Genomic DNA, 26,917 nt, shown 5'->3' on the forward strand with positions numbered 1-26,917 from the left:
CTGCTGGCCGCCCACATGTCCAAGCTGCTGCACTGTTGCCAGTCCTGGGAGACCAGGAAAGACTTTATAGCATCAGAAAACAACATATCTGGTCCAGAACAACTCACCGCACCCACCTGGCTATGAATGGGCACTGAGCCTCTACTTCCTCGTCTGTAAAATGACTGGGAAGTGGGAATGCAGGGAGGAACATGAGACTGCATCACTTAAATGGCCTGTCACTCAACCCCCTGCACCCTGACCTCCCACCACAGCGAGTGTCAGACAGAATCTGTCCTGCTTTGTCCTGTCTTTCAGCTCCACGCTGTCTCTCTAGCTGGGCTGTAGGCCCTCAGTGGACAGCTTCTGTACCCAACAGTGCAAAGCTCAGGTGAGTGCCTGGCCGTCTGAGACCCATGCCTTACCTCTCCCAGTGGCTGCACACGTTGGGGTCCTCGGGGTTCAGAGAGAGGACGGTTCGCAGGAGGGAGAAGACAATGAGCCCTGCCACTGAGCGTGCCATCCCGGGTCCTGTGCAGAGAACAAAGGAGGTCGCGTCATTAACCAGCCCACTTTCCCGGGCATCTGTTTGGCGCTGAGACTTCTCACATGAAGCGGTTAAGCAGACCGGCTAAGCAGACGAAGTTTCCCATCATCGGTGCGCGATGAACATTGATATTTTTACATTTGCAGTCTTTGACTAATGCAGTAACACTTCACGGGTTCTGAGTAACCAAGGAGTAGGAAGCCTGACTCAGGGAAAAGTCAAAATCCCAAGCCAGGGCATCTGAGAGGACTTCGGATTACAGACTGCTTTGAAAGTTAGAGACCTTCTCCCCAGAAAAATGCCCCCACACATTTGGCTATGATTTCAGGGTGTGCTCGGGCCCATGAGCCCAATCTTGGACCAAGAGCCCTGATTTAACTACATTACAGGCAACGCCCTCCCTCTGTCCCCTTCTCCCTCATCTTTGATGTTCTCTGCCCACTCACTTCCTCTCCCTACACCCCCTCCTGCCACGAAGAAAGAGAAGAAAGGTGGCTGGTGTGGCCCTGGGGGAGCTTCCAGGCAGCTCTGGTCAAGCAAGCCACCCAGAGCCGCGTCTTGCTTCTCTGCTCCTACGGAATATAACGCCAGAGTGACGTAAGTTACAGCACGTGGTTCCCACCGTGGGATGAAGGGCTTGGGCAGCTTGGTAGGGGGCTTCCAGGAAGCAGTTTGTTGAGCTCGATCCAGGCCCCTGAAGGGACAGCTTGTGACCGACGTTAAGTGTGCCTACAAAGAATGCCAACCCCCTTGTCCCCAACAAAGGACTCCTCACAGAGAACCATTGAGGTGGGAGTGGCTGAAATGACCCCCTGAGAACTTCCCAAAGGTTCCCACCGAGGGGGGGGGCAGGGGGCTCCAGAGCCACCTCGGGGGACCTGGAATCCCTATGTGCTATACATTGGCTGTAGACTAAAGAGACACCATGACTCAGAAGGATGGCACCATTTTTCATGTGTACACAGATGCTATCATGATTTGATTAGAAGCTTTACTGAATTCAGAGTAGCTTTTCTTCTCAACCAGACACGCTAAAAAAAAATGCAACTTCTATCAACTGGGGAGCAGGGATGGTATTAAAAATATGTTGACATTGGAAAGGGGTCCCAGCTTGAAAGGAGGTTGAGCTTATAGATGAGGAAGCATCGCCCTCCTTGGGGACAGAGAAGAGGGGCATGGATGCTGCACACGCCCCATCTTGTACACAGAGGGAAGCTAAGTGGAGCTCCTGTCTTCCTGAGAGGTTAGCCGCTCTCCTCCCCATCCCCAATATGTCCTTGTTCAACTCTTTCTTACCAGCTCCTTCAAAGATAAACAAATGTCACCAATTCTGTAAAGCCATGGGACCAAATTAATGATTAATGAGGTTTCTCTCTCTATTTGAGATCTGGAAATAATCTGGCTAAATGTACTCTGAAAATCGGTTAGGAGAGAGAAAAGGGATCCTGGTGTTTCTGCTCAATATGCAGAGTCCGGGAGTGGGCAAGCCACAGCCACACCGATCTCCCCCCACGCTCCATCCTGGTCCTCAGAGACCTAATCCCACCTCCGCAGCTCGCCCTTCACAAACTGGAGTCTACAGGTTATTTCAACCCTTTCTCCTCGAAGAGGAGGAGATACCTCCGGGCTGAGGAAGAGCCTGCACAGGATGCCGCACTGAGCTTAGTGAGGAGCATATTCTTCAGGTGGGGTTTGGGCTGATCAGTCATCAAAGAAATCAAATTTAAAAATGAACAAAGGGACACCGCACCCTGAAAGGCAAGGAGCCGGAATGCCAACTGCAGAGGACGCCTTTTCTTGGTTCTCTCTGTGGCCCCGTCGCCTTACCTTGGCTGCTCCTGGAATCGCCAGCATTCTCCTGAAAGGACCCCCCAACTGCATCTTCAAACTTATGGAACTTAGAACAACAGAGGATGAGGCCAGCTGGACAAGAGGAGATTGTTCCTCTGGCCCCTTTGACCCATGGTGACAGCAAAGCGGTGGGAGACGGAGGTGACTTGGATCATTGCTATAACTGGGAAGATCTTTTTAAATCTTCATAAAAACCTCTTCCTTTCAGAGTCAGGTCTGGACAGGACAGTTTAGCTGACTCCCACTGGCAGTGGGATGCCTGGACACTGGGGCACAGAGAGGGTGATGGGTGTTTGGACGAGCACACAGGAAGTGGAGATGGACAGGGCAACACAAGAACACTCAGTAGGTGGCATTTAGACCAACAGTCTAAGTGAGTTAAGGCTTACAGGGCAGGGGCTACCTAAGCTTCACACCCTCGCCTTGAAGAGTCCCATCCCCAGCATTTGCAAAGTTCCCCATCTGAGGCCAAGTCCGCCTCCGTAGTACTGTGGTGAAGATGGGTGGGATTGTGGGGAAGAAGGACACCCAGGCTGGGGTAGAAAAGATTATTCCTCTCAGATACCCCCTGAGACTTTCCCTTTGAACCTGGCCTCATCTACAATCTTATCACCAGCCCTCCTTCCTGGGTCAGGCTAGTCTCCCTTCCTGCTCTTCCTCCACCACCATCCCTCATGCCCAACCTTGTTCACACTGCTCCCCAGGCTCAATCCCCTTCTTCCTCGACTCAGCACATGCAAATACCATCCACACGAGGTCCAGCTCAGGCCCCAGGGCCCCTCCTCCCCCTGCAGGGCTTGGCACCTCCTGGGTGCCAGGCACATCTCACTCCGGCAGCCTAGAGCCTGGCCAGCAGTCAGCACTCCCCATCTTGCAAGCCGTCTTCCTTGCATGTTTACTTGATCTTTCCAACGTGTCTGTCAGCATCTTGAAGGTGGGGTCAGGTCCTAAGCTGAACTAGTCAATTCCTTTCGGGAACTGATTTTAGAAAAAGACATGTCACTGAGGCAGAGTGAAGGGCAGACACAAAGGAGCTTCTCCCACATGGAGGCAACTCATGGCCATTAACTTTAACGGGGCTTCCCTGGGCTCTCAGAGGATGGATCTCAAAGACATATATGCTTATGCGCTGACTGAGGGAAAATCAATCCTGCCACAGCGGTTATTAGGCCGACTCCATTCGGAGTGACGGAGGTTAACGTATCGAGCACCATCCGATTTAGGACATTAATAATTAAATAAGAAAATGCCCCTGTTCCCCTGCCGAGGAGGAGAACATGTAAGTAGATCAGGGGGTTCCCTTTCCTCTTGGCCATGCTCCCTGCATATTAAGCAGTACAGGAAGGGAGCAAAGTTCCAGAAGTGGAGAGATGTCTTCCCCACGGAGGAGTGTGTATGCTTTACCCCTGATGAACTGCGCATGGGATCAGAGGGGAGAGAAGGTAGCCAGGAGGTGAGTCTCTCACACCTGCCCACGGGTATAGTCAGTCTGCACACTTGCCATGGCCTGAACTGATCAGCTGAGGGCTCCCAGAGTGCCACCTGCCCGGCCAGGGCTATGCTGCGGAGGACACAGGGATAACACGTGCCAGCTACAGTCTATTTGAGGAGACTAAAGCAGCTGGTGGTTCAGCCACACTGTGGAGTGGATGGGACTAACGATGGACAGAATATGGAAAGGTAGATGGTCAAAAAAGGGAATTTCCAGGGCAGGCACAGGTCCTGGCAAGCGCGTGGAGGCAGGACCGTGCAGGCAGTGCTGGAGGGCCTGGGCAGCAGAGGGCTGCACTGCAGAGCTGTGGGGGGAAACACGGAAAACTGTGGGAGGCGTTTCCAGAATTGGGTTCAATGGGACACTAGGCCCGTGGGATATTGATAGAAATCTCCCAGACAAAGGTTTCCATGAGTGACTACGTTCAGGAGATGCTGCATGCTCTGTCCTCACTTTAAATAGCCTCATGCGTCTGAGCATACCTCAGGCTCTGAAAAGCCTTGAAGCAAAGACCTCCTTTACTTCCCATAGAACTCTTTCTAGCGATCACGCGAGGAGCAGAGGTCCTCCATCAAGCTCAAGTCTGAAGGAAGGCCTGGTCCTGTCAATCTGCATCCTTAAGAGTTTATTCCAACACTTGAGGGCCTCTGGGCCTGGCAGGTGGTGTTGAAGGGAATCTGCCAATGGGTAGTTAAGAGACACTGACAACATGGCAAAGAATCCCTCCTCCCCGCCTGGGCCTTGGCTCTGGCCTGGGTGGCTCTGCGGGCTGAGCAGATCTTAGAGATGATGGCCTCCTCTGGAGGGCCTTGCCTTCTGCTGGGACCCCCATCACTAGCACCTGTAGAGTCCAACCTGTCTTTCTGATGGCAGCACACACCTGGCCAGACACCAGCTGCTCACATTAGCCAAGAATGCATAAAACTGGGGCAGAGGGCAGACAGACAAACAGATGGCCTCTGCCCTGGGATCCATTGTTATGACCTCACAGTCCATCTGTGCAAAATTCCTCCCCCACCTGCTTCACTTCTGCCACCTGCCTAGTCCTCCGGACTGTGCCAAAATCTTCGACACTGGAGCCTGGTCCACATACCTAGAACCTGCTCTCTGTTCATCCCAGTCTCCTCCAGGGAGCCCTTCCTTCTCAACAAACTTGCATTAGTGGCAGTGGTCAGCACTATTTTATGGGCCTTGGGAGGTTTCCACTCACACAAAACTGGGGGACCAATTGGTAATGACTTGTTGGACTGCTATGCTGAGAAATGGGGCTGAGTGGGAAAGCATGCCATGATTGATTAGTAATGCCTGTGGTGAGCACTGGATGGGAGGGGGACACACAGGTGCCATGTACTTGTCCTCCCTGTCCTACGCTGCTGAACAGTTGTCACTAAGTTTGGAAATTGTTCCTCTCCTCTATGAATCATCTAGATGTGGCCTCAGCTCTCTGGCTGGCCTTAGAACCTGCCATCACTTTCCTTCCCTTGGTACCACTGACCACACTTCACAAGGACAGGGATTTTGGTCTTTTATGTTCACTGCTGTCATCAGTACCCAGAGCGCTGTCTGCCATACTGCGTGTGCCTGGCCTGACAGAAGCCACTAAAGACCTGTCCCAACAGCAGGTCATCCTGCTTGTGTCAGGCCAGACACAAGTGATGTGACTGATCCTGAGGCTTGGGGTGCCTGAGAGGTCAAGGAGGTGGTTGGCTATAGATGGTTCATATAGGACAGGAAGAATTTCCAGTTAGTGACAACTGCCCAGCAACGTAGACAGGGATGACAAGTGCATGGCATCTGTGTGTCTCTCTCCCAGCCAGTGCCCAAGACAGGCATTACTAGTCAATTGTGGCACACTTTCCCACTCAGCCTGTTTCTCAGCATAGAATTATTCCAAGCAGCCATCACCAATTGATCCGCAGTGTTGTGTGTGAGTGGAAACCTCCAAGGGCCCATAAAATAGTGCCTGACCACTGCCGCCCTAGCACTAATGCACATTTGTTGAGAAGAAAGAGCAAACCAACTCCTCAACCTCTCCGCCATCCCACGCCTCAGGATCAGCCACATTGCTTGTGTCTGGCCTGACAGAGGCCGCAGGTCAAACTGCAGGGGGCATTCCACACTGAGTTAACATTGCACCATGGAGATACCAATGTGTTGGCAATGGATACAGAGGGCACAGTGACATCCTGATAGGGATTCAAAGACTCCCGCCCGGGCCACCCCAGCAGCACTGGGATACGCCTGCCCAGGAACCAGCACAAGGCGGGCATTGAGGCCCACTCAATACCTCAAGCTGCAACTGGGGGGCTGACTGGTGCTCCAAGCGCCTCATGAAAAGGCGCTTTCAGGCCCGGAAAGCAACAGAGGCAAAACCCAAACTGGGACCAAAAGAAAGGGGGGGGGGGTGGGTGGGTGAGGGAGGGCCTCAAAATCCTCCAAGCATGTGAGGGTACATAGAGATTTCTTATTTTCTATTTATAGAACACACACACACACACACACACACCTCTTTTTTTCTGAATAAAACAAAAGAGCCAAGTTTGCTGGTAATGGGGCAATGCCCTTGCCCTTCATCTGCCTGCTGCGCTCTCAGCTGGCTCCGGTCCCCAAGCCCCTCTCTGTTCGCTGGCCTTGCTGGGGTCTGATTAGCGTGAGATGAAAGAGGAGCCACGATCAGCCCATAATTAAGAGGCTTTACCCTTTGCCTTGATGAAGCCTCCAGCCTCCCAGCAGTCCCACCAGGGGCCAGGTTTATGTGGAGCGCTTTCTAATCTTCCTGCACTTAAGAAAAAAGTTTTAAAAATAAATCCACAGCTCTTAATCTCCCGAAGAGTGATTCCCTGACCGCAGGAACACATCCCAGAGCCAAAGTGGAGGCCCTGCCAGGTGCCTGCCCACTAGATAAATCAGAGGGGATTGGAGTCCCCTCCGGAGACATGGTAAATGTCCTCCTCTGAGTCTGGGCTCCACCACCCTGATAAATTCTGCTTTCTCCTTGGCCAGGAAAGCCTCGGGCTGCAAATCCTAAAAATGGCACCATGGAGGCCTGCAGCACCCATTAATCAGGGTCAAAAGACTGCCCTGTCCCCTGCACCCTCACCCCTGCAGAGAACAAGCGGTGGGCTGATTCCCAGGGCAGGGTAGATGCAGAGGTGTAGAAACCACTAAACTAATAAAGAACCCCCACCATTCCCCTTTATGCACAATCTCTGGGTTCTGAGCCATCAACCCCCCGCCAAGGCGAAGCAGCTGTACCCCCAGCCTCCAGCCCCTCCAAAAATGAGGAGGAAACTTATCTGTGTTCTTAGGCCATTCCATTTCTTGCAAAGCAATTATCTTCATCTTTCCATTTCTTTGCAAATCAGGGCACACTCAGCTGGCCTGGCCAACCCCAAGGCTGTCTGTCCCTCCCCCCAACCCAGCCCACTCCAGCCTGTCAGCTTCCCTCTCCCATCCCCTCCCGGGGCTGCAGGGTTCTGAGACTATGGGAATCCCTCGAGCCCTGGCACTAAATCATGGCCACATCCATACAACCTCCCAAGACCAGTCAGTCACTCTGGCCACGCAGCCCCCTGGGGATTAGTCCCCATTTCTGCCCACTGTGAACAAACATGTCTCAGAACACCGTGCCCATAAGGGAAGAGAGCACTGAGGGATGGGCCCAGGGGAACCAATCACCCATCACTGCAAGGTCACGTCTCCGACCTAGCTGGACTGTGAGAACAACGGGCTGGACAGCAAGCCATGTGCTCTCAGAGCTGGACCAGAACAGACCTGGAGCACCGACCGTCCAATGCTTCGTCCCACAGGAGGGGAAACTGCCCCCAGCTCACATGGCACGTTGGGGGCAGGGCTCATGGGAAGGGAATGGTGGACTCGGACTCAACTGGCGCAAATCCCTTCTCTGTCTTACTGGCTACGTAACCTGGACAAAATCATTTACCTGCTCTGGGTCTGAGGGCTACACTAGAAGGGACTTAGTAAATTATTAGTTTCCTCCTGACTCACATTCCCCACCTCAAAGACCCTCCAAGCCCTGGATAATTCTGACTTCTAGTATTTCCAGGAAGGCGGGGGGGCGGGGGGAGGCTGAGTGGGGGGAGATATTAATGGAAAAATCCTCTGCTGGAAAACCTAGGCTAGGCCATATGGTCACTCCTGGTCTTAACAATACAATTATCAAGACCAGTCCCATCTTTCATCCATTCACTCAGCAAACATTATTGAACGCAAGCCAGTCCCTGTGGACACAAGGATGACTCCAGCAGGGCCCTGTCCCAAGACCCCCAAGCACCTGCCGGAGGGTGGGTGGGAATGCCAGGAGAGGGCAGCAAACCCAGGAGGTGGCTTATTTCAAAGCAGCAGGCCTTTCCCAGCAGGAAGCCTCAGGCAAGCATGATGGGCAATCAGAGACCTTTGCAGAATCGATGCTGAACATCCTGCAGGACCTTCCCGGGTGAGTGTGGCCCATGTCTATTCGGTTGCCTCTGAAGCTACTCTTGATCAGGCAGCCGCCTCTGAAGGTAGAGCAGCTCATTCACTAGCTCCACTCTGCCAGGGCTCAGGGCAGCCGTACTTTCCTCTCTCCCCTGGGTCTTCCACCCTGACTCCCACCTCAGCTCAAGAGCAGTTCAGCTTCCCATGGTCCCAATTCTTCCTCTCTGTCACTAACGTGCTGTGTGACCTGGGGAAGGTTGCTTTCCCTCTCTGAGCTTCTCTCTCTGCCTGTCCCCAAGGCTGGGGTCAGACTGAATCGTCTCTTGGACCCTCCCCGCTTTCCAAGCTCACCTACAATGTGTTGCCCTTTCCTGCCCTTCCCCTCCTCACATTCTTTTCTCTCTTCACCCTCCTCGGGAGTTGCCCCATCTCCCAGCAGCAAGGAGATAAAGTAGAAGACGCAGGAGAACTGGATTTTCGTCTTGGATCCTGGAGCGCTCATTTCACTGCCCTGAGCCTTCTTTTCCACTTTGACTACATGAGAAGGAGGGGAGAACCACAGGTTCTCGTGAGGATGACTGCAGCCCAGGACCAGAAATGCAGGTATCAGCAGCACGGTGACGGTTGGGACCCTTCGTCCTGCCCACCTCTCTGTGCAATCCTCAGCATCCTTTTGAAGACTGGCCTCTCGTATTGTCCTCTATTCCCGCCCAGTGTCCACACCAGGGCAGCCTCTGCCCCATCACACGTCAGGAACCACCTCCCACCAGTCAGGAGCTAAACATGAGGGCTTGGCTGTCAGCCGCAGACATGGCATCAGATCAGGGCCGCCTCTCCAGGTTTCCTTCTGGAACTTTCCATATGCATGTAGGCCAGGAGATTCTGAAGCCGGACTCCAACTGTCCCAAAGCCTGAAGGGCCCTACGCCTGCGCACTGGTAGTAAAAGTGTGCACCGGTGTGCTCTGGAAAGCAGCCTGGCGGTCCATAGCAGCATGTTTTAACACGTTAAGCGCCCCGTCAGTCACCGGTGACTGACAAAACAGGCTGGGCACTTAACGTGTTAATGTATATCTCTAACCCAGAGCATTCACTGCTGCAATTTAATTTTTAAAAATAACCAAGGCCAAGGATAGGTTCAAGAATATTTGCTGCATCATCCTATCCTATATAATAAAAGCCTAATATGTAAACCGACCAAACAGTGGAACGACGGGTCACTATGATGTGCACTGACCACCAGGGGGCAGATTCTCAATGCAGGCGCTGCCCCGAGCCCTCAGGCTCCAGGCAGCCAAGCAGATGCCAGCGGGGGCCCCGATCGCCCCACCGGTCTCCCTGCAGAGGGAGGCAACTGGCGACAGCGGGGGGCAGTGTCAGCGAGCAGGCAGCACCAAGCCGGCCAAGGTGGGTGCCAGTGGAGGCCCCCTGATTGCCTCGCCAGCCACCCCAGAGTTCAGCCCTGATCGCCGGCCAAGCCTAGGGACCCTGCCCATGCATGAATTTCATGCATCGGGCCTCTAATCTCTTAATAAAGAGATACTAGTTGTAGCATTGAAACAACCTAAGTGTCTAAATCAGTGGGGGCCTTGCTAAATAAATTCCACCATCCTATATAATAAAAGCCTAATATGCAAATTGTCCCCTCAGGCGGTTGTTTCACCAAGTGTTCACCACTCGCTATAACATGCGCTGACCACCAGGGGGCAGCATGAAACATGGCGGGCATCAGGCGACACGCTGCAACCTCTCACCGGCTACCTGGGGGCAGGGGTGATGGGGACAGAGGTGCGGTGAGAATGCAGGGTGTCTGCCAAGCTCATTATCACTCCCCCTGCTACCCTTCCCTGGGATGCCAGGGCTCACATGCCAGGGAAGCCCCCACGCTCAGGTGCCGGGCGCCTGTGAGGAGCCTGCCCTGCACCCACATGGTGTCTTCTGGGTGAGCCAGGCCGCAGCCGCCAGGACTATAGGGACTGGTCAGGCTCCCCGTGGGTTCGTGCAGGAGCCAGTCTGCGAGGCCAGCTGGGAGAGATCATGCTGCCCACCCGGCTTCTGTGCCTCATCTACAACCCTGAAATCATAGCCAAATCCCCACGCTGCACCCCAGCCCACGGCATACAGCCGCCCTCACCACATCTCTCTGTGGGGACTTGGGCGCTGTGACTCAGGTGGAGGGGGGGGGCATGGGGGTCCAGGAGCCCAGGTGCTGTCCAGGGCCCAGAGGTCAGCTGGGACCTGCCCTTCCATGCCAGATGCTCATGCTTTGATTGCCGGCCAAGTCTAGGGACCGCACCTGTGTACGAATTTTGTGCACCGGGCCTCTAGTGTGTACATAACAAAATAGTAGGCAAACATTAAAAATACTGATGTGTGGAAAATACTGTATGTCATCTTTGGAGCAGGGGGCAGAGGGGACACTATATAGGACTTGTTCTTTCTAAGTCAAACTATTATGTTGCTGTATTAGTGTTTCTTACAATGAGCATTATTATCACTATAATTGGAAAAGCAAAAATATTTTAATATACATTAAGTTCATTGACATGGAAAGATGACCCTGATGTATTACATGAAAAGTACATGTAACAAAACAGCAGAAACATTATGATCACATTTATATAAAACGAGAGGCCCGATGCACAAAATTTGTGCAAGAGTAGGCTTTCCTTCCCCCAGCTGCCGGCACTGGCTTCCCTCGCAGCCCTGAGTTCATCCAGAAGGTCGTCCGGTCTATTTCGCATATTATGCTTTTATTATAGATGTTGTGTGTGAGTGTGTGTGTGTGTGAAGGGGAGAGGGGAGCATTGAGAGAGAGTGAGCAGGAACAGAAAGATATACGGAAAGATATTAAAAATGTTAACACAGATACCTGGGTGATGATATTTCAGGTGACTGACTTTCCTCTCTACACTCCCGTATTTTATATTTTCTATGATGAGCTGGTCTCAATTTTAAATCTGAAAAACCACAATAAAGACATCTTCATTTTGAAAACAAAAAGACAAAATATGGGCAGCTCTTCCCCAGCTTACGCTTCTCCCAGCCCAGATTCTCCCTCACTGTTCCTTGGGGTGCATTTTCCCAAACAGCAGGGATTCATTAAGCCCTAAGCCTGCTGCCTCCAGGGACATGAGCCACTTTATGGTATTTCCCAGGTGGCTCTTGGAGCCACCAAGCTGGGGGGACATTCCCACCACAATGGTGTGGCATGTGTCCATGCTGCGATCGTATCCATGCTGTGATGGAAAACATTATGTCACTTCAAAGACCTAAAATGATCTTACGACATGGAAAAATGTATGGATAACGTACGGTTTTGTCAGTCTATTCAGTGAAATAAATGAACCAGGTATTCCGAGTTTAAAAGAAATTTATTGCAGCCCTTTGTCAATGACACTGATGAGTTCTGGCTCCCAGCCCAGTCAAGGCAGTGTGGGTGCTTCGCCTCACTCCAGGGCTCGTTCAGTCACCTGCACCCCCACAGGCTCTGCTCCTCCAGGGGTAACAAGCCAAGCACCTGGAGCCCGGACTCAGTTCCTGAGCCCTAATCCCAGTCCTGTCTCTTAATTGTGTGGCCTTGGGCGGGTCACTGAACCTCTGGGAGTCCCAGCGTCCTCCTCTGTAAAGTGGGAACAATAAGGAAACCTGACTCACGGGGCCCTAAGAACCCAGAGGTAAGGACTAGGAGAAGGACCTGTAAACAGTAAACCACCACACAAATACGGTCATTGATCCTCGTGCTGGCGGCTGGGGGGAGGGGTGTGTGTGTGTGTGTGTGTGTGTGTGTGTGTGTGTGTGTGTGTGTGTTACAAACACTCCTGGGGTGTGGGGGAGCCTACACAGAGAGAGCACATGCTTATTAGGGTCCTCCAATAAGAACTGCCTCTTTGGGGTGGGGACAAGTCTGCCAAGACAGAGACAAAGGGACTGAAGATGAATTTTAATAAGTTTGCGATGTAGCCCAGCTGACCCACAGGCTAAGCTAGCGATGATTCCAAGTCTGAAACCAGAGCCTAATTTGGCTGCGTCTCTGGCCTAGGCTGTGTCTGACAACCACCTCCACAGCCACATGCATTCGTGATAAAACAGTTCCTCGGAGCTCTGTCTCCTGCAGGAGCAAGAGGCTCACTCGCCTTCCAGGATTTCGGCACCCCCCTCCCCGCACCCCCAAAGGAAGGAGCCACGAAAACAGCACTGTGGCAGGTAAGACCTGTCCCTCTCTCCCCGAGTTTAATTTGCAGAATGGCACACAGCTCCCAGATTCATTGTGTTCCTGGCCTGATTATTCGTTGTTTATTTCGGTATTTTCCAGGAAATTGTTCATTAAGGATAAAAGCACCTGCTTACTGTAAGAGAACATTACACAAAGACTCTGGCATGGGGGCCCGGGAAGAACATTAATTAATGGAGTGAAACCGAACAAACATGCTATAAATTATAGGTCTAAAAAGAAATGTCTGGCATTTAGTGGATTATGATAGAGGGCTGAAATAAAACGTCATATTTTAAGACCACGGTGGTGTTAAAAAAATAAAAAACACGGGAGGGGAAAAAATTTACACAAAGGTGGCAGAGGTAACGATCTATTTCTGGAGCAACTAAAGCCTGTGCTTCCATTAAGAGAATTATAAATCAATTCTGTTTTGTCTGGGGGCCTTTACGCACGGTGTGTGCTAAATGAAAAAGCTTAACATGTCAGAGCAGCGCCTTGGGAGGGAGCGCGGAGCAATGCGACTGTGGCCTTCAGGCCCGAGAGAGGCCCGGCAGGTTACGAGGAGGAAGCGAGGAGGATCTGCGTCCAGTCGCCGAGTTGGGCCCGGCTGGCAAAGGCCATCCTGAGCACCAGTGTCCACGAAAAACATGTAACCAAATCCCAAGGAACTGGGACGCCACAGAACCAGCTGGCCACACCCACTGGTGCCAGTCAGGCTTGGTTCTCACTTGGTGTTTTCCACCCCAGCACCGGTGAGATTTTTTTTCATCCTGTCCTAAAAAGCAGTTTCCAGGGCTGGCTTCTTTTTTGATAATTTACTCAGCTTCCTTCCCCTCACTTCCTACCCACTGCTGAACAGGGACAAGGCCTTTAGCGACGATGACCCTGAAATCATGCAGACTCCTGGTAAATCCTGGAGATTGGGTCCCACTCATCACAGCCCACTTACCGAGGCAGGAAAGGAAAAGGGCGCAGTTGCAAAAGGGTTTTGGTAGCAGATGCTGGAACCACAGAAAGGTCTTCTCTGCTTAACGCCCAACTCGACAGGAAATTCAGAAATCTGAACCTCCCATTCCTCAAGGCAGAATGGAGGTGGGCAGGTTCCTCCTATGGCTCCAGCGTCTCTGGGTTGCTTCCTGCCCTTTCCCCAGGCGGGCTTGGCTGGTGAGGCACTAACCTTCCTTATCCTGAATCACCCATCTGTCAAAAACGGGAAGCTTGTGCCAAGTCTAAACCATGCCTCCCCAACGTTCTAATTCTGTAGTGTGCCCACAAATGTCTAAATTTGCCATAACACGTACGGAGACTCAATGGGGTAGGAAGAACAGGAGGCAGGCCAGAAGCTTGCTACACCATGGCAGGCCTCTGACACACAGACATTTGGCTGTGCCAAGAGGGGGAGAAGAAAGAAAAGGGGAGTGGGGTGGGTAGGAGTTGGGTTGGGGGGGGGGGGGGCGGCTGGCACTGAAAGTTTGAGCTCCAGGGAGCATCAGGTGCTAATGCCATAGTCAGTACCTTGGGAGCGTTTACTGAGAATGCCCTGTTAATATGCCTTGTTGGATGAGAACCTGGGTGTGGACTGAGTCAAATAGTGAACATTTAGTTCCCTCACCAACTGGGGAGCAGCTCACTGAGTGCCGGAGGAGAGCAGGAAATGAGTGGTGCCCGGGAGCCTGCCCTGTGCCAGGCACCTGGCCCATCTCCCTCAGGCCTCACGTGGCTCTTGGAAGTAGGTATTATGATCTCCATTTGCAGGTGATGAAACAGAGGCTCACAGTTCGGAAGTGGATGAACTAGATCTGAACTCAGGACTACCTGCTTGCCCAGCGCTATGCTTCCAGGTGTGTCTTTGCCCTTCAGACTCAAGAGTTTGTGTGTGTGTGCGTGTACCCATGCACGTGCCGTGTATGGCGTGTTGGGGAGGGACAGGGCCATCGCTTTGGACCAGAGCTTCCTCCATGCTCACTAAATCTGGGCAGAGGAAGAGGAGATACTGTGCTATTGTGAGAAAGGATTGGCTTCGGCTAGCTGTGCGGCCTTGGGCAAGTCTCCTGTCTCCTGGGCGTTTCACTGTCCTCTATTAGCTGAGAGGAAGCCTTTCTGAGCCAGGCTTCCTCATCTGGACCACAGAACCCGGAAAATGATGCAGTGACTATTTTCTCAACTCTCCCAAGGAGGGTACATGACTCATACCATTCTAGATGTTCAGGAAAAGCCAATCCATGGCATTCAGTGGACAGCATAAGGCAAAAGGGCTGAATTCCCTCCTGAACCTGGCTGAGAAGGTACTAACTGGTCTTTAGGGCCCCTGTGGCCCTGTCATCAGGAGGTGGGTGGGCAGGGTGCGTGCCTCCGCTACCAGAACTGGGCGGGGCGACATTCCTGAGCACAGCCAAGGTTGCTGATGAGGATACCAGACACCCTGGACCAGATTATCTAAAATGACAGTGTCCTCTGTATGTATTTCCCTGTGTCATCCCTTAGCCTAGCTACCACCTTTAAATGTGCCAATCTTGCCTCAGCTATGCTTTGAGGAATCAAGGGAAAAGTTGGGTAAGCCCTACCCCTCACTCTCTACCCTTAAGGCTAGCTGAATAGTGGGTGGGGGTGGGGAGAAGGAATAGCAATAATTGGCAAGGGATCAATAATGAAGCACATGACACCCCCCCCCCCCCCGTACCTCTCTTGCCCTCAGAGGAGAGGCATTTCTTTTGTTACAGAAGGGGGCACTTCCCCAGCATGACAGAGCAGTCATTTGTGCCCCAGGAACAAGCAAGGCCCACCCCAGTCCTGCCCCACCCAGAAAATAGTCTAATCAGTGAGAGCACTCCTAGGCCCTCCTCACCTTCAGCTCTGCGCAGGAGCCCCCAGAGGTGGGGGTGGGTCCCAGGCAATGGGAAGGTGCAGTGCACTGTGGAATTCTGCAGCCACCTCCCACGGTTCTCAAGAAACATCGGGCTCAGCAGTAGCCCTGGCAACATCTTTGCATCAAAAAGGACATATCTACACAGGACAGGTGCATGCCAGACTCTGGATCACTCCACAAAGTGGAGATGAGGCCAAAATCAGCCCGAGGCAGGAAGGCAGAGGCGACATTTATTTCAAACCAATTCCCCCCGCTGTGGCGCAGTCACTAACACCAAATGGTAGAGCCGTGCAGCGCTGTGTCGAGGACTATAAAGGTGGGAAGTGTGAGTGAGCGTGAGCGAGTGCGGCCCCCAGGCTGGCACAGCTGCCATGAGGGGGCAGAATCTGCTGACGAGGCTGCCTGCAGGTCTGAGGGCAGCCTGAGCTGAGCCCCTGAGACAGGTCAGGGACAGAGACACCCAGAAACAGGTCTCTCTCCCCATGTCTACCAACGATCAGCCGTGTGACTCTAAATGAGCCACTCACCCCTCCGGGCTGCCTCCTGATGAGGAGGAGCTAGAATCACTTCTCAAGTGGCTGGTCTCGCCTGAGCAGAGGGCAGGGGCGTAAAGGCCTGAGTTGGAGCTTTCTAGCATCACCCACCAGCCATAGGACCATGGGAAGACTCCTAGCTTCTCTGAGCCTCAGTTTCTCCATTTATAAAAAGGCAGTGGCTGAGAGTCCTGTCATTTTAGAGCCCAACTTGGGTTCTAGCTAAGGTCTGCCACACTCTTCCGAGTTGACAGTGGTCTCTGGAGCAACAGCGGGTGAAAGGGAGAAGGGCTCCCTCTCAGCAGCTGGCACAGAGCCAATGACTGGACCCATGAATCGATGAGCAGGTGTCTGCTTTTGCACGAGGGATCCGAGGCTGAGAGGAAAGAGACCTGCCCAAGGTCACACAGCTGATAGAGGTGACCTCAAATCCTATTCTTTGGGCCCCCAAACCCACTGCCCCTCCCACTCCGCCATACTTTCAGAAAAGGGTAGGGCGGCCGGTGAGTCGAGGGGAGAGGAGGATGGTGAGGTCCACCCGGGACACACTGGATTCTAGGCACCTCGAATCTGCCAGCCTCTCAGTCAAATCCGTGTCTGCTGCCTTTCCAGCCCACTCACCCACCCCATCCTTAGGGGCTTCCTTCCCTCGGGGGCAGAAAGGACGGCCGGTGGCTGGCGAGGGTCTCTCCCTGTCACCTGCAGAAAAGCTTCTGGAATTTAACTTTCTAGGCCAGAAAGCCACAGCCTGGTCCCACTCTTTTCTCGCTGCCCTGCTTTTCGGACCCTCAGAAGCCAGTTTTCCCCGGTCCTCTCTCCCAGGACTGGCAACCCCTCACCTTCTCATGGGCTTGTGACAAAGCACGTCCTTATCCACCGTCTGGTTTGATCCTAGAAGAGCCAGTTAGAGCTGAGAACCCCGAGGTGGGACTCGGGGTGGGGTGAGGAGGGGCCCGAAGTTTCAGGAGCCGAGTGGGGCTGGGTGGCACAGGTACAGAAGGCTGGCAATAGGCGCCTCCTCTGTCCCTAGGAAACGCAAAGGCAGAAATGACAGCGCCCGAATCAGAGAGCTCAGGGCGGGCAGGGCGGCACTCCCAGGGGGTGGCAGGTTAGGGAGGCCGCTCCTTCCGGGCAGGACATCTAGCTGCTCCCCCCCAGCACATGCACACGCTAAGCAGTGGTGTCCGCCGTGACTGCACATTACAATTACCCAGGGACATTTTTAAAAATCTACGCTTGCTATCTCACTCCAGGCCAATTAGAACCAGATTTCTATGCGTGGAGCTTCGGCATGGGTTTTGTTTAAACCTCCACACTGATTCTGACGAGCAGCCAGGGTTGAGAACCACCCACTAGGACTCCTTGAGAGCAGGGCCCGGGACCCTCTTTGAGAGAAAAACCTACCTAGGGAGTGACCGCATCCTTTCTCTGTCTCGTTCTCCCTTCTCAGTACAGCATACAGGCACCCCTTCCTGACAATATCCTGGCTTTGCCCTGGACTCACAGGTCCCTGCCCCATCAAAGCCATCGGGTGGCAGAAGCAGGGTCTGCTAAGCTATTAGGGAAGCTGCCTGCACCTCCAAGAAGCCAGCCAGGCCCAGGTGAACGGAGAGGGCAAAGCTGCTATCCCAGAAATGCCCATCGACCCCTCCCCACCGCACATCTACATGGCAACACACACAGAGCTGAGGGCCTTGTAGAACCCCCTACCCACCCCAGCACTGGCACACGTGCCCTGGGCACCAGCCAACACCACCAGAGCCCAACCATAGACGATGAGTGAGCATACCTTTACCAGCACCCCGACAGGCATCCAGGGCCAATCCCATTCTGGGAAACCCTGTCTTTCTTCTCTTGGCCCATCTCTCTTCTCTAGCTGACGTGCCAGGCACTGGGGTGGGGGCGGGGAGGGCAACAGTAAACAAAGTAGATCTTTCCTCCCCACAGAGCTTAGCCACGTGGAAGGAACTATACTCCCCATTGTACAGGTGGGGGGACTGAGGCCCACCCATCACCAGGCAGTGGCTGAGCCCACCCAGGTCCTTCTGCACGGTGAGCCCTGCTATATGACCACCCCTGGTCCTTTGGTCTAATCCCATTGTGAAAAGCAGCAGGACCCCTTCTGCGTGGATGAGAAAGCAGAGATCACATAGAGGGGGCTAGAGCCGAGCGCAGGCTCAGGTGTGAGAGCCTGAGGTCCGAGAGCCTGAGGCCTCTGTCTGCCTGCCTTGCCCTCCCTCCCACTCCCTCCTCTAATGAAAATTCTGAGAGCGGCGATGAAATTCACCTTAATAACGCTCGTTAGAAATATGCTAATAGGAGGAAGCTGATATCATATGCCCTGAAACCCGAAGGGAAGAGGCAAAAAATTCAATATTGAGTTTTGTCTCATTTCAAAGCCACTTTCAAAGTGGCCATAAATCTTCCATGTGACGTGACATAACAAAGAGCTGCCAGCAGCTCGGGTGTTAAAAATTAGCAGTTGCAGGTGCTGAACTGAATGCATTTGACTTTCAAGCCCTCACTACATGGAGGGGGAAGGGGCCAACTAGGTCCAAGGCGTGGGCTGACCTATCCTCACAGCCCGCACCCTGTGGGCCCTGGGGCTGAGCTTGTGGCTGTGAGAGGCTGCAGAATGTGCCAGAAGCATGAGGATCAGGAATCAGCAAGGCTCTCCTTGAACCCATGCTGAGATGGGGTTGAACCCCGCTAGGTACATGGCTCTGGGACAAGTCCCTAATGTGACCAAGCCTCGGTGTCTGGCTGTGAGATTGGCGAGAGCACGTATACATACCTCGGAGGACCACGTGTGGGTGTTGTCTGGCTTATGGCACAGTGGTGTAGAACACGTGCTCTCCCATCAGCCGGCCTAAATCAGGAACCCGCTCTGTGAATGACTAGCTGAGTGACTTTGGACAAATGACTTAATCTCACAGAAGTCCTGTTTCCTCATCTGCAAATGGAGATGGTAATTGTATCCATTGTGAAAATGAAATGAGGTAATTACACACAGTATCGGATAAACTGTGAAAACCCATCAAATACAGCCGCTATCACTATTGGGAACACAGTAAACAGTAGCTGATGTTTATACGCTGTCTCCTTGGGTTTCCCAAACCCCCTTTTCGCTGCCACCGATGGAAACCCCTGGGTGCTGTCTCATATCCCTTTTTGTTTTCAATTTGCTGGGTAACTTTGGGAAACTGACTTAACCTCTCTGATTTTTAAGTGTCTGTTCTACAAAGTGAGGTGATCTCATTCCTGCTTTGATCTATCTAGCGCAGTGATTTTCAACCCATGTGCTGCAAGACCTTTTAAAACATGCAATACCTGACTATTTAGTCAGGGGCACTGACCTCTTTTCCCTTAGATTGTCAAATAAATAAAAAAATGACAACCGCCAACATAACAATAGCCATCTGGTGTGAATGAATCAAAATTATACCTTTTCTTTTTTGTCAGATCAGCAAAAAATATAATTTGTGTATGTGTGTGTGTGTGTGTGTGTGTGCGCGCGCCACAGAATTTACGTAATTAGTTTATATGCAGCATGAGATGAAAAAGGTTGAAAATTGCTGATCTAGAGAGGGGGTTATAAAAATCAAAAAGGTAATGCAAGTACAAGTGCTTTGAAATGTGTAAGTGGCACAGGTGTGGGAATTCAACACTGACCTCCACCAGGAAGGCTTTCTAGCTCCCATGGGTGGCCTCCCTGCCCAGACAGCAAGGACAGTCTCTCTCCAGACCTCAAAGGAGAAGAGTCTACACTTCTTCCAGACAACAGTGACAGCAAATGACAACTTCCCATTCCTACAGATGTGTCTCTCAAGTCCCTCCTACAGGACAGGATGCGTGTCTTCATGCTCTGTCCTCGGGAAAGACAGAGACAAGCCAGTGGTCACCCTGTGGATGGGAGCTCCTCACAGTCTAGAACAGTTTATTTTTATTTCCAATACACACAAACTTCTACGGAGCCCTTTCACGCATGATTTCACCGGGTTCATGCCAGGTCTGACCGCCGCTCCCACCTCCCACACTTCTCCACCCCGTCAATGACAGGAATTCCCTATCAGTGTCAAATTACTATCAAGTTTCTAGGTTTTTTTCCTCAGTTTCTGAACTTATCTCACTATAGACCCAACAGCTTGTGGACTGGCATCAATCCATAGCGTACACTTTGAGTAGCCGGAAGGCAGTGGGGGCAGAGAACAAGCCAGGTTCTCAGCTCCGGGTCCTGTGTTGTTTACAAAATCACCTTCTCATGGAATGTCCCACCTCCTTCTCACCTGCTTGCCCCTCTCGGCCCATGTCCTCTGCCTTTGCTTTCTCTAGTTACTTCCTACGGGTTCCCATGATGCTCCCACTGAAAAGTCCAGAGGCCATTCTTTCCCACGCAGGCGCAGGCATACTGTGGACACCTTTCCTGACCTGGGGTTGGGGGGTGGGGGGTGGTGGCCAGTTCAAAGCTGCTAAGTCCCGGGATTGTGCCCTGAATCTCTTCACCTGCCAGAGAGACCCAAAGGTGAGTGGACCTCAGGCATCTCATCTGTTCCAACTTTGCCCTCCTCAACCTCTGCCTCCCATAGAGGCCCGGGCCTTGACAATCCGGCTTCCATCCTGGTCCCTGCTCCTATATTCTGACTCTTTGCCCCTCTCCCTCTGGCACCTCACATGGTAACCTAGCCCAGGGTTCTTTTCAGCTTCCTCACAGGGACTGACGCCTCGCCCTTTATCCAATCATTCACTCCACACAGCAGCACCTAGGAAATGCCAGACGTTAGACAAGGCCCTAGATACATAACATCAAGTCACATGGACAACATCTGACCAGGAAGTCCCAGCACCTCTGAGAAGACCATAATCAAGGGACCTGGAGAGGGGCACTGGCGTATAGCTGAGACGTGAAGGAGGCAGAAGAGTTAGCCAGGTAGGGCAGGAGTGCTGGGCGGAGGGAGGAAGAGCAGGGGCCTTTGAGGAAGTGAAACTGGCATGTGTGGCTGCAGCAGGGTCTGAGGCAGTGGCACTTGCCCAGCTGGGTGGGGCCAGCCCCAGATCTCGACACACCAGCACATCGGTGAGCCACGACTGTGTCCTGAGATAAATGGGAAGCCATCAGGAGGTTTTAAATAAGATATTGATTTGGCCAGAGTTGTGTTTTCAAAAGATCATTTTCTGATTATTAAAAAAAAATGTGGAAAGAAAAGTGAATGGTCATCAGTAGGGAAGTAATGTTTTTTTAAAGATGGATGGCTAGCCACACCATGGGGTGATGGACAGCCATCAAGAGGAATGCATGAGAGCAGCATTACGAGGAGGTACCAGGAAGAGAAAAAGTCAGGAGCCAGACAGTATCATTCCATTTTTATAAAGCAAACAATCTGTACACACACACACACACGCACACACACACACACACACACATTTAAATATGGTTGAGTTACATGACATGGAAGGACACAGAGGGGGAGACTGGCAGGGGTCCCCTGAGTGGGCAGGATGAAGGACATGGTGCAAAGGAACAGAGTAGGGATGCAAGTTAAAGAGAAAGTTTTTTTAAAGAATGAGGAAAGAAAGAAAGAAAGAAAAAGAAAGAAAGAAAGAAAGAAAGAAAGAAAGAAAGAAAGAAAGGAAGGAAGGAAGGAAGGAAGGAAGGAAGGAAGGAAGGAAGGAAGGAAGGAAGGAAGGAAGGAAGGGAAGGGAAAGGAAAGGGAAGGGAAGGGAAGGAAGGAAGGAAAGGAAGGATGGAAGATATGATCCCATTTATGTGAAGTTACTCATGTGGAGACCTTCAGGTCTCAGCTTCTCTGCCCCATCCTCTGGCCAGTGCCCCTTCGCAGGCTCCCTTCCGTGGCCCAGAGTGTAAAAAAGAAAGCAAACAACCTCCCAGGGCTGAGATGAGAGAAGGGGTCACATGGGGCGGGGCTGGGGCAGGAAGAATGGTGAGGAGGCTGCTACAGCGGACCTAGGGCACCATGTCCCTCTGTGGCCAAATCTCCAGACCACACCAGCTGACCCCAGGCCCATCCCAGGGGCTGGCAGCCCGTCAGTCACCGTGTCCCCCTCCACCTCACTCTGCCTACCCAGGCCTCCCCACACAGCAGCCTGGGCGATCCCTCCACATCTCTCCTGTCTACACTGTTGATGGGGGTGGGCTTGGAGGTCTGGTGCTAATGTTCACCTTCCCTCCTGGAGAGTGTTGGGATCTGAGGGTCCCTGTTAGAGTAGAGGCTGCTTGAGGCAGGAACCATCTCTCCACGCCTCACTCCCCCAGGGCGCTCAATAAACAACTGCTGGTTCCTGGACAAGGCCATTCAGGGTTCCAGAGCTGTAAGGAGATGCTGAAAAGAGAGAGCAGATGCCCAGGGTAGGAGGGAGTCAAGTGTCTGTGCCCAATGGCAGCAGCTTTCGCAGACTCCTCCCCTCCCCTCTGCCCTAGGCTCTCACTCACACATCCTTTCTGGCCCCTCCACCTCCCTTTCCCAAAAACCACAACCACAGATGCAGGGCCCGTGGAGCTCCCCCGACAGTGGCATCAGTAAACTCTCCAAAGTTGCCCCCCAAACCCACCGTGATCTGGCAGGTCATACTGCCAGAAGGTCTAGATGGGCTTGATTCCTGATGGGAAAAAGGACAACAGTCCCAGATCAGAGCCCCACTCTCCATGTAACCTTGCCAGTCACGTGGTCTCTCTGACCCTTGGTTTCCCCATCTGTAAAGTGGGGCTATTAATAGGACCTACTTCTAGGGGTCGTTGTAAGGACTGAGAATGAGTCAGTGCCGCCTGGGGAAGCACTGTTTTTAATTCTTATTAGTGGGGATGCCCGCAATCTCCTCAGGCTAAGTCTAGCTTCCCACCCTGTCCCCATGCCCAGGTGCCTCCTGAGCTGGACAGGCCACATCTCCCGTCAGCCTCACTCAGAATGCAGCCACGGGGTTTGGCAAAACTTACCAAGCACAGAGCCTACTGTCACCCACTTACAAAGGTTAACTGCAGAATTCAGCAGGAGGGAGGGAGCTTGGCCCACTGGTAAACATAACCAAGTAAGGAACAAGCCTCATCTAGTAATTACGCCCCTGATAGAAAGCTACCATCCCATGGAGCGGTTTTAGAGCCATGCAGGGAGCCCGCACCCCCAGGGGCTCCCCCTTCCCACCAGGCCTCGGGAGCAGCACCCAGTCCTCAGAGCCAGCAAGCCGCCTTGGGCCGAGAAGAATGCCTTTTCCACTGCTCCCTTGAAGTGGGGCCCCCTGGAGCCCCCAAGAAGTCAATTATCAGCATCTGGCTAATGAACGTGAGATGCTCCATTTCACTCAGTCCCGACCAGCTCCCCCTTTCATGTGGCTCTGGGGAGACAAAGCTGCTCTGATCCCTCGGAAAGCTGTGGTCCCACCAGCTCCGGGGCAGGGGGCAGGGCCACCCAGGGGAGGACAGCAGTTCAAAGCCAGCCTGGCAGGCATGGTGGGGTCCAGTTGGGATCAGGAATAATTAGGACATTCCAGACCATGAGAATCAATAACATAATTAACAAATATTGTGCTATTCTTCAGAATCTTGCTACAAATTATGCTGCCTTTGATCACACAATGTTCCCTGACTGTTAATGACATGTAACGTTAATTACCAGAGAAAGGGAACTACTCACAATGAAGACTTCCTTGGAAAGTAATTAATATTCTTTGAGGAGGTGCAGGGCCTATGAGAGGGACTTCCTCTCCTCCCTCCCCCGGTTGTGGTGACTTAGTAACCCCAGGAAACCCACTCTCCTTGTCTCCAGTGGGCAGGCCTATATCCCTTAGGAAGAGAGTGACTAACACATAGGGCCTGGGGCTTTGGAATCATGGCACTGGGCTCAGGCTCTGCTTCCGTTTCCCTACAACACATAGTAGGCCTGCTATAAAGATTTGTTAGCTGAATGAAAGAATGTGTGAATGAATAAAGAGGTTCACCTGGGAATCTCAGGGTTTGAGGGGGGAAACACTTTGAATCATAATCTAGTCCCCTGTTTTCAAATAGGGAAACTGAGGCTCAAAGGAAGAAAACCATGCCCCTTGTCAGTGATTAAGTTTGGATGAAAACTCAGGTGTCAAGCAATCGGTCCCATCCCCTTTCCACCACCATCACCCTGCTTAGCGCCCTCTCACCTTCCTCTCCCCTTCCTCTCCCCATTCCCTCCTCCTCCAGGCACCTTCTCTGACCCTCGGTCCACTCACTCCTTCCTCAGTCCTCTAGTGGACAACCCCTAACATGCCAGGCCGTCCTTTCACGCTGACCCTGTCGCTTTCCACCGAGACGCTCAGCTCTTTATGGGAAAGGACACGGGTTTATGTGACTTCCACATCCCCCCAGCACCGACACCTCCCTTGGAGCCAATTACCTGATGGACGGAGCTCTGTAGTGGATGGGCCGATGGAAAGAGGAAGGCAGGTGCCCCTTAGCTTAATGACATGCCCTGGAGAGAAACCAGCTCCGACACCCCACTTCCTGCTCCCTTCGGCCGTTGAATCAGACTCCAAGCTTCTCCCAGGTACAGAGGAGCCACTGCTCACCTGTCTCTCCAGGAGCATCTGGAGGATGGAGATGGCATGGGCCCGGGGCTTTGGAATCCTGGCACTGGGCTCAGGCTCTGCTTCCGTTTCCCTGCTGAGCTCCCTGAGCAATCCGTGCCTTCTTTCCAAGCCACAGTCACCTCACCTGGCGCCGTGGCAGCTCCGGTCACAGGAGCTCATGCATATACGCTCCCTACATGCCAGACCCCCTCATCCTCCCACTGGCTGGCGCTGGGTTCCAATCCAGACCCGGGTGACGGGTATCAGCAGCGTGGGGAGCAATGCACAGGGTGCTGCCAACCCCAGCTCCCCAAGGATAGCCACCCCTGGAGCTCCCCGGTAACCTGCTTCTCCAAAGACAGCGGGAAGCCCTGCTCTGACACCGGGCAGGAGCAGCGCTGCGTGAGACAGGCCTCCGGCGGCGCCAGCAGGCGTGGCTGAAGTAAATGATAGTGTAACCCTTGCTACCCGAAACAACAACATCATAACTGTCAGAGCAATTTTCTACCTCGGTAGTTTAACACCTGAACTGTTGCTGCACTCCTCCCCCCGCCGCCACGCTCACTCGCTGGCTCTCTCTCCATCTCGCCGCGCAGAAGTCAGCCCCGCTAGGAGCCATCTCTTGTGGAATTGCAGCAAATGGTAGTTGCCTCCAGGAGCCCAGGGCTGCAGGACTGATCCGCACACAGGCCTTCCCAGAGGAGAAGGAAGGAAAAGCCCACAGGCTCACATACCCGGTCCAGCAGCTGTCAACATCTGGGTTACAAATAATCCAGGGACTTAACAGGGATTTCAACATTAGACAGCCTCTGACTCCCTGTCACAGAGATGCAGTTACTGGTTTCTATTGACTGGGATCATATTTCTTTTCCTAGAATGAGGAGCAAAGTGCTAGAAGGGCATGGGGGACAGAGGCACCTCTAAAATGCCGCCTGTGTCTGCTGGGGACCTGCCAGAGGAAGACACACATGCTTGGGTGATAGTCAAAATCTGTAACAACTGGTGGGGCAGAGGAACGGACCAGTTGCCCTCCTGTTGAGCCAGTGTACCCCTTTAAGTTCTTGGTGTGGTCTCAGTGGGGTGGGTCCTAGGGGAGAGCTGGGTGGCAGAGAGCAGCCCTCAGGGGACCCGGGGCAGCAGCTCAGCTATTTACCAACCAGTATGGAAGATGTTCAATATTTTAACAACCACACACACACACACACACACACACACACACACACACACACACACACACACACACCTTTGCCTCTGGTTACTCCAGCGGAAACTCCCTGCTTTCCTGGGGAGCCACCAAGTTCTCTGACAGCCAACAGATTCCCTCCAGGGGAAACCAAGGGCCGAATCAGAATCACAGAGTCGGGATGTTAGAGCTGGAAGGGATCGCTGAGAGGGTCCTGCCCAACCCGGGCCGGCGGATGTGGAAACTGAGGCTGCTCCTGGTTAGTCCGGGACTTAAGAGCAGGGCCTGAATAGGACCCTCGCCCGTGCAGAGCTCGCTGTGCTGACTCTGCCACCACAGCTAAGCCCAGGTCCCAAGTCACCACACCGGGCAGCAATCAGTGATGCCCACCAGGGCAGGACAAAGGGGGAGATGAGGAACTTGCCCACTTCTGCCTCCGGGTGAGGGCAGGGAGAGTGGGGACAGGAAGGAGGTTGGACAGACCCTAAGACACGGGGCTCTGGGAGCCTGGGAAGAAAGCACACCCGAATTCAGGATGTGAGGCAGAGGTTAAGGGGTCGGGTGTCAGACGTTCACACCATTGCTGATTTCCTCCTGTCTCGTGGCCTTAAATAGCATCTGTTAGACACAAATCACTCCCAGATTTGGGGTTTCAGCCATTTTTTGCCCATGCATTCCAGACTTGTGTTTCCACCTTCCTTCTCAGTCTCCCTACATGGATGTCTAGTAGACATCTCAAATTTAACATGCCCCAAACCTGCCCTCCCACACCCTCCCCATTTCAGTGACTCGGGCCGAGAATCTTGAGTCATCTTTGATTCTTTTCTTTCTCTCACACCCCTCATCTCACCTCTCAGCAAATTCTGTTAGCTCTTCCTGCAAACTGTATCCTGAATCTGATTTCTTCTTACCTCCACTGCCCCGACCCTGGTCCCATCATCTCTCACCTGTCAGTCGCCTCCTCGCTGCCTCCCTATTTCCACCCCTGCCCTGTACTTGGTGACTTGCTTCCATGGTGATCACAGCTCTTCCAAGCAAGTGGTGGGAGAGGGTGATGGTACCCCAGAGTGGCACCCACCACCGAGCCAGGACTTGCTTCTTTCCACTGGAGACCCTGTCAGGAAGCAGCTGGGTCAGAGGTCAGGGAAGGGAGTAGTCAGGGATCAAGTGGTCTTGATGCCTACACCTGCATTTAGGGACACATCTGGTCCCTTCAGCATGTGGACTCACTCCCACAGTCTCCAGCTGGAAGGGAGCACAGAGGCCCT

The 26,917-nt window shown here is 52.9% G+C and overlaps 1 protein-coding gene across 1 annotated transcript in view; it reads right to left on the reverse strand.

Annotated features, from left to right (window-relative positions):
- The window catches only part of MEGF11 (multiple EGF like domains 11), a gene marked incomplete at its 5' end in the record, with an annotated part of 356,031 nt that overhangs the window by 243,582 nt on the left and 85,532 nt on the right, over window positions 1–26,917 (reverse strand). Inside the window, one exon of the mRNA XM_079769267.1 lies at window positions 405–510. Within this exon, the coding sequence (XP_079625393.1) occupies window positions 405–502 (98 nt within the window). The remainder of the gene's footprint in view (window positions 1–404; window positions 511–26,917) is intronic.

The sequence above is a fragment of the Cnephaeus nilssonii genome (assembly GCF_951640355.1).
Source record: "Cnephaeus nilssonii genome assembly, chromosome: 4".
Lineage (NCBI taxonomy): Eukaryota > Metazoa > Chordata > Mammalia > Chiroptera > Vespertilionidae > Cnephaeus > Cnephaeus nilssonii.